General features: G+C 40.7%; 1 protein-coding gene across 2 annotated transcripts in view; it reads right to left on the bottom strand.

The window, feature by feature from the left end:
- Window positions 1–388: 388 nt before the first annotated feature.
- LOC102373549 (aldose reductase) overlaps window positions 389–7,664 on the bottom strand; it is a 22,357-nt gene continuing 15,081 nt past the window's right edge. For both annotated transcript variants that reach the window (XM_006019426.2, XM_025198818.1), the window contains 3 exons: window positions 7,481–7,564; window positions 4,497–4,579; window positions 389–2,932 (listed from right to left, as the gene is read on the bottom strand). In XM_006019426.2, coding sequence (XP_006019488.1) covers window positions 2,890–2,932; window positions 4,497–4,579; window positions 7,481–7,564 — 210 coding nt within the window. In that variant the 3' untranslated portion in view covers window positions 389–2,889. The remainder of the gene's footprint in view (window positions 2,933–4,496; window positions 4,580–7,480; window positions 7,565–7,664) is intronic.

Genomic DNA, 7,664 nt, shown 5'->3' with positions numbered 1-7,664 from the left:
GTTCTGGAACAACACTGGTTCTTGCTAGAATGGGCTCTTGTCACAGAAAAATACTTCCAAATGAAAAATATTCAGCATTTACTGGTTTCCTTGACTAGTTTTTTTAGACTAATGCAAGGACAACATTAGCTGTTTTTTCTTTAGATGACTCAGAGTTCCTATATTGCATTATAACTTTAGCAAAATTACATTTACTGTCAGAGATTCTTGTATTTGTCCTTAAGCCCAGAACCTAACGTGGGGATAATCCATTTAGCTGAAGAGACTCAGTACTGGAGGGGAGATATTGCCTCTTTTGTTTAGAGTGCGACAGTCATCTTTTCCTCCCCTGTTGTTTGTCACTTACAGCTGCTGTAGATTAATATAACCACAAATTTGTCACGTCACATTTTCAGGCATTAGCTTTTATTTAGAAGACGTCAGAAGTGTAGCTAGGGAATAAAAGTGTGCACCTAACTTTGATTTTAAATATAAAGCAAGTTAAAGTTCAGATTTTATTTGGATTAGTCAAGGAGAAATTTTAAAGTTAAGGTTCCCACAGCAATGCAAACCTGCCTTTCTACTGTTAGACACTAAACCAGTGTCTTTACTTACATTAATCACAAACACTGGATGATGTGGCCTCTTACTGGACAGAAAATGGTGTTAGTAAACAGCTAGTCTTGTTCTCTCCAATATCTGTGGATTTTATGCAAATCAAGTTCTCCCTTTAGCAGAGGGATGTATACTGTTTACAGTGAAACCTGTTTAAGATAGCATCTCTATAAGCAGAAACCTGCTCAAGCCAGAAATCTGTATACTCCTGGCATGCCTTCCCATCTGGGAATCTCCTCCTATAATAGAAACCTGTAAGAAGGAAGTAAAAAATGTTCCTGGCTCTGTATAATTCCACGTTTAACAGGTTTCATTGTATATGACACATTGATTAATAACTTTGCCCCCAACTTAAGTTTAAGAATACCAAAAGGTGTTATGTTGCCAGTTCTAGAGCTTGGTTTCTTATCTCCACACATCCCTCTTAACACCATGCCACCTTTTCAGAGGAGCATTTAAGTCTCCATCTCTAATCAGTCCTTGGACAACCTGATAATAGGCTCATGTACAGAGAAGAAGTCTGAAACATCCATAACTCATCATAAAAACTTCTAAATGTATCTCAGATAATAGATTTCAAGCATTGCCAGGAGGTACTGGGAAAACCAGTAGCTGAAAGGTTCTTAAAACATGGGCCAAAGGACAACTGTAGCTCATGAATGTCAAAGTTTAGGTGTTTACACATCTCTGAAAAGGTAATTGGCTTGTATAGATGTTTGCATACTTGTTTTAGTCTGGTTATTTAAGAATGGCTGAAGCCTGTGCTCTTTGCAGATCACTAGGTTTTTGCTGAAATAGTTGTATTACCCTTCTTAAATGAGAGATGCTTTCAGTTACAAAATTTAGACAGATAAAAAAAGTCTACCTAATCTCAAATTAATTTAATAGGAGCAATCAAAAGGTGCTCACCCAAAATACATCACTGCTTAAGTACAACAAAAGTGGTATAGCAGGATTAGGCCCCTGGGTTGGTTATGACACCTCCTCAAGGCTGCGTGGCTCCTCCTTCCTCTGGGTCTTGGGTCCTACCTTCTCCTTATCCTGCCATACCTTTGATGTTATTTAGAAAGAAAAAGATTGGGAGGAGGCCCAAAATCCCCAGGGGTCTAGTCTCTTGCACTGTCTGTGGCTCTGGTCGCCAATTACCTTAAGGGCTATGTTCACGGTCTCTGACTGTCCCTAAAGTCATGCCCATGCCTCACAGGTTTCACCAACTAATTATTTCAGCGGGCCTTTATCCCCAGTTCGGTATCGTGCCGCCTCAGTCCTCTAGGCCCTTGTTAGGGTCCCAGGCCTCCGCCCCCGTCCACTTATGTGGCCTTTAGTCTAGGTCCATGGTGTTGTACCTGGCTCCCAGGCACCAGCCGGTGTCTTGTCCATCTCAGCTCTGTACGTAGACAATAAAGGCACAGCTACAGTGCCTCTGACCATAGCAGAAAATACCCCAGGGGTACAGCACTCCCATTCCACACAAGCTATGGTCGAAAAACTGTAGCTGTTGTTTGGCATGCACCCAGTGCCATCACTTAGCTCTTAGAATCAAGTTTGCTTACTGATGCACACCTAGTGTTGCTCCAAGGACTGTTAGGTTACATTTGTTCAGGCTATGGTGGAGACAGAGCAGGGGCGCTGAGCTATTCTGCAGCATGCCCCAGCACAGCATGAAGGCTATGCAGATGTGACTAAAGATATGCTCTTGTATCTTGTCTAGAGACAACTCCACCCAATGCAGCAGCTCAAGAATTACTGTGTTAATGAGAAAGTTATTTTGCCACTGCATTACATGTAGTAGTGAAATTGCCTTTTATTATAAACAAAAACAGTTATACTGTGAAAAAACAGAACTCTAGATATTGTTTAGGAGAGATACACATAGGTAGCAACTGACTAGACTCAGAAACCAACTGGTATATCAAGTTCAACATGGAGTGAAGGCAAAACTTCCAGAAACTACAGGAATTTACAGAAAAGATAGACTTCAAGATTATTCTTCCAAAAGATTTAACACTTTCTGACACTCCCAGCTGGGAGCAGAAACTAATGTCATTCACATAGTTCATACTGTTTCAAAACTGTGGTTGGAGAGAGTTTGAAGTACTGTATTCTCTGTTCATCTCTATTCTGTGCTTTATTCTTCAGACCTGTTGTAGAATTTCCTTCCTCAAAGCAATGAACATACACACTGCATCTACATTGGCACTAGAGGGATAAATGCAGTGAGAAAGATAGATATCAAGAGGTATGAATGGAGAAGAAAGTTCCGCTCCTTAATCTCTGAAGAATGGCTTGGGACTGTTAATACTCAGCACTGAAAGGATAGTTTTTGTGATTTGTGCACCTAAGAAAAAAAGAAAAAATAAAGGAAAAATTATGCTGAAGTCTGAATTACACATATTAGGTGTCTGCCAAATGATGGTTTGGGCTTATTCACAAGTTTGTACATGCTTCAAGGTTCTATATACTTCAGGAAGAGATCCAAGTTAAGCACCCTCTGACCCCTGTGTTATTTTGATATTGAGAATTCACATATGGCAAGATCTGAATTTCTACAGCAAGGATTTAGGATTTTACACCATATCATTTAAATGATAAGTTATCCTTAGAAGTATTTTCTTAATAATGCAAGGTACTCTGATTTCCACAAAAAACCTATTATGAAGTAATACTGCATACTGACCATTTGATGCTTGCACACATGTAGAATCTAAACTATGGACACCTATCTTGTAGAGGTAGTGAAAAAGCATAGAAAAAAATTTAAATAACTTATACGTGACAAATTAGTTTGACCACCAAGGTTATGACTCAGGCATTTGACTGCTAGCCCTGTGTTTCATTTTTCTGTTTTGCTGCCTCTGTAATGCTGGAAAATTGAACATTATTTGCTAGAATGTGGTCCTTTGTTAGAGTTCTATTTCCAGAGAAATCTTACTCTATCACTCAATTTCTACAGAATAGCTTTAAAATTTTTGCAAACCAAGGTTTGCAGAAGGTATGATTTAGATTAATTCAGGCACACTTGATCCCATTGTTTGCACTTCATTACCTAAGGTTTCAATATTAATTTGGAATAGAGGGATCCAAGTAAAGCCTGAGACTTCTGACTTCAAAAGATATGGCAAATGAAAACCAGCATGTAAATTAATGCTATTAATTTTTTAAAAATCCATCAAGCAAAAGAATACAAGGATTACATTTTGAATCATAAGGAGTAAAGAGCTACTCGGGCATAGCTAAACAGAATGCATATATAATAAATGGAAATGTATGGAAGAACATAAGTTACTTGTTCATTTCAGTATGTGTAAAAAACTATTTTCTATTTCTTTTTGTTTTAGAATGGGCACTAAAAAATAAAAATGTAAATGAACTTGTGGGAGCCAATCAGACTGAGAGCATCTCAGCTTCTAGGACTTGCATGGGCAAGTTTAATTTCCTAATCCCTCATTTGAGGTCAGCATTTAACATTTTAACATTAAATATTCAATCCTCAGCATTCCTGTGAGGGAATCTGATCTCTATTTTACAGACAGTATGTTTCAGACAGATTGTTTAAAACACACAGAATGAGTCTTGCATCAGAACTAGGATTAAATCATAGAAGTAGATGCTCAGATTATTCTCCCTTCTGGAAGAGAGTTAAAAAAAATCAAATTAAGTTATTAAAACAAAAAAGTTCTCACTCCAGTTAAACATTACATTTCTCTGAAAAATATTTGTGACACCTGTTCATAACATAGATTGTAGCCAAGTTTGAGTTTACCCATTTTTTTTAAAGAAGAGAGATGCTGAATTTCATTCAAATGGGAACCCATGAACTTAAACTAATTCCTAAATATTTCTTTAAATAAACCTTATGAAACCCTCTGCAGAGGACTTTAGTGTTTTTAGTTGTCACCTACGTGCTCATTGCACAGACTCTCCAGTTCCTGTTAAAGCTGAGGATGGTTTCCATCTCCTCTTTAGTCAATTCGAAGTCAAATACCTGGGAACAAGAGACTCAGTTGTCAATTCATTCTTCCAAGTTTAACTGTTAGCAACCAGTGTTCTAGCTAGGAATTTAATTCATGGTTTCATGGATTTCACAGAAACTGTGAAATCTGGGATTGTCCATGAAATCAACCAAAAAAAAAATAAAATTAAAATGCTGGGGCCCCAGTGGGAGCCACCAGTCCTTGCTGCCAGGAGGCAAATGTGCTGGCTGGCAGAGCAGCAGATAAAATGGCTGCTGCCCCCTCACCCCTCCTTCCCCCCGGAGGCTTCTCTGCCAATCAGTACTGAGGAGCAGGGCTATCACAAAATGACCGCAAAATGAGAATTTTAGGTCATGATCAACCCAGAAAAATTGGTAACCCCCCCATGATTTAAGTAGACCCCTAATCCTAATTTGAAAGAGGAAAACTTAAAAATAATTCTCAATTTGACCAGCAAATTGGTGCTGGTTAATAGTGCCTGATTGTTTTGTACAATAATTTCCTATTGGATTTTGAGAATTTATTGCAGTGGTTGTTAACCTTTATAGACCTCTCAGCAAATGCAAGCTTTTAGTTTTTCCTCAGTTTCTGACTATAGAAATATCGTGTAACTTTTCTGTTGCAAAGAACTGAGAAAAAAATCACAACAGGTCAGAATGTTTAATGCTACAGATTCCTATTTGAAATCTCTGGGTTTATCCTGTGAATCACGTTTGCACAACTAACAGTGACACACTGTGGTGACCTTGAAAAGCTCTCAAGGCACCCTGGTGGAGAATCACTGGTGTATTGGTTGGAGGAAGACACAATCTAATATGACAGCCATGTTTTGCAAGAGGTTACAATCAAGTGCAATGTGTTTTCCTTGCTGCTTTTGTTCTTATGTACAATTCATGGTACCACCTTATTAATGCACTTTTTAAAACGTCTTTGTAATAGGGCCTGGCCCTGTTACTATGGGTGTGGAGGAGCCCGAATGGCCCCACCGCCTGAAAGCATTCCCCCTACACCCACCCCAGAGCTGGAGGGACTCACCAGAGGCTGAGGATCCAGGTCCTGGGACACAGGGAGCCTCCCAGCAAGGGAGCTAAGCCATATGTGGGGAAGAAGGGAGAGAGCCAGCCACGTGAGTCAGCAGGGGGGAAAATAAAAGACGCTGAAAGAAGCTTCTGGGGCAGCTGCACTGGCAGAGAGCCAGGCTGCCTGGAGCCTGGGGTTAGCCTGGAGTTAGCTGAGGTCAAGCAGCTACAGGGACGGCTGTGAGCAAGACCTCTCTTGTGTTTATTTGTTTGCACAAGGCCCGCAGGCCCTCAAAGCCTCTGAAAGATAAGAAGTAGGGGCAAGTGAAGCCTGGGAAAAGTCTAGCAAGCTGGAACCATGAAACCAGGGAAAAGCTAAATGGCAGTTTATTTGTTTAACTCTGTTTGTTTCTTTTGTATCACTTCCAAGCCCAGAGTGGTGCTATGGACTTAACTCAGCGGCAGCACAGGAGAGAAACCTGAACAGTGAGTCCTTAGCTAAAGCCAGCAGCAAAAGTAAAAATGGTCAGCTTGTGCCTGTCCAAACGTGCCTAGCTCTGCACAAAAGGTACCCATAACAGCGTACAATCTCAAATTCAGTGCTCCAGTTAATTAAATTATGTTTTGTTACTTGAGTTATTTAACTTATATATACATATAACATAAAAACTCTTTTATATTCAGTAACATGCCATTGAATTAAACTAATAGGCCACGTCCAGATGAGTGCGGGCGTGTGGTATGTGGTGCCGCAGATCCATCTGTGGTGCCACACACTACACACTCAGGCATTTCCCACACTACCTTGCAGCGTGGGAGCGGGGGTGGGGGGGAGTTGACCCTGGAGATCCAGGAGTCATAAAAACTGGTGCAGAAGAAAAGCGGGGTGGCGCACGTGGAGCCAGTGCGTGCCGTTAGCCAGGCTCCGAGCTGCAGGAGCCACACGGCTGCAGTTTCCCTGGCTCCCAGAACCCTACATAAGGCTGTCGGGCTCAGTCCTGTTGCTGGCCCCAGCCTCCGCTACCCCACTGGAGGTAACCTGTAGCATATCACAGGGCGCGAGGCACAGGCATTCCCTGGGGACAACTAACAGTGGCACAAGGTGTCCTGCTGCTAATTGTCCCTGGGGTACCAAATGTCTGTGCTTGTCTGGACAGCCATACAGAACAAGCTATGGGTCTGTGTAAAAAAAAAAAAAAATTTCTTGACATTATAAACTACTGCTGTTGATACAGCAAACTATCATCTATGGACTGTTGGCTGTCTGCAAGATCACCATAAGAAGTCCACGGATTTCATACATTCCTGCGTTACTTTACTGTGCTTTTGATTCTGTGGACTTGCAGGTCACTAGTGGGCCATAGGCTATAGTTTGTTAATGACTGCTGTTGATACAGCAATGTCAGGAAATAGTTTTATTTACATAGATCCACAGTTTTCATTGTAATTGTTTAATTGAAAGCACACCCTTGTGCATTGTAATCCATGAGAAATGGAGGGGCTGAAAGAGGTTTGCTGGTCCAAAGAGTTTGGGAATCTCTAACCCACACAGATTTATTTATTTATTTATTTTGCTGCAGCAGCAGACTGCATTTAAGTGTAGGGGAGCTTGAATCACCATTTTTTTTTTTTTTAGCAAAAGGCAGATGGAAGAAACACTGAATAGGACCTCACACAAAATTACAGCTAGCTCTGAGCTATTTCTGCATTAGTTCTGCTCACTTTCACCCTTGATCCATAGTCGCTGTTAGTTTAACTGAGAGAGACCCCTCCTTATCTGACAAGGACTAACTAGGTAGACTGATAAACTACAGGCACCTTTCACAAAGGAAGTGGAGACCTCATCCAACTACTGCTAATCATAGTCAGGATCAGAGCCATTTGCAATCTTACCTTAAAGTTCTCTGCAATACGATGTGGTGTAACAGACTTGGGAATCACAATCACATTTCTCTGAATATGAAATCGGATCAGAACCTATATAACCAGAACACCAGTCAGTCAGAGGACAGAACTTTCTGTGCTGGATCAACTGTTTCTATTAGAACAAAGATTCAATATACAGTAAAACAATGTG

Source organism: Alligator sinensis, unplaced genomic scaffold, assembly GCF_000455745.1.
Source record: "Alligator sinensis unplaced genomic scaffold, ASM45574v1 scaffold87_1, whole genome shotgun sequence".
NCBI classification, from domain to species: Eukaryota; Metazoa; Chordata; order Crocodylia; family Alligatoridae; genus Alligator; species Alligator sinensis.
The sequence above is the reverse complement of the archived record's forward strand: the minus strand, read 5'-3'. Positions and strand labels throughout refer to the sequence as shown.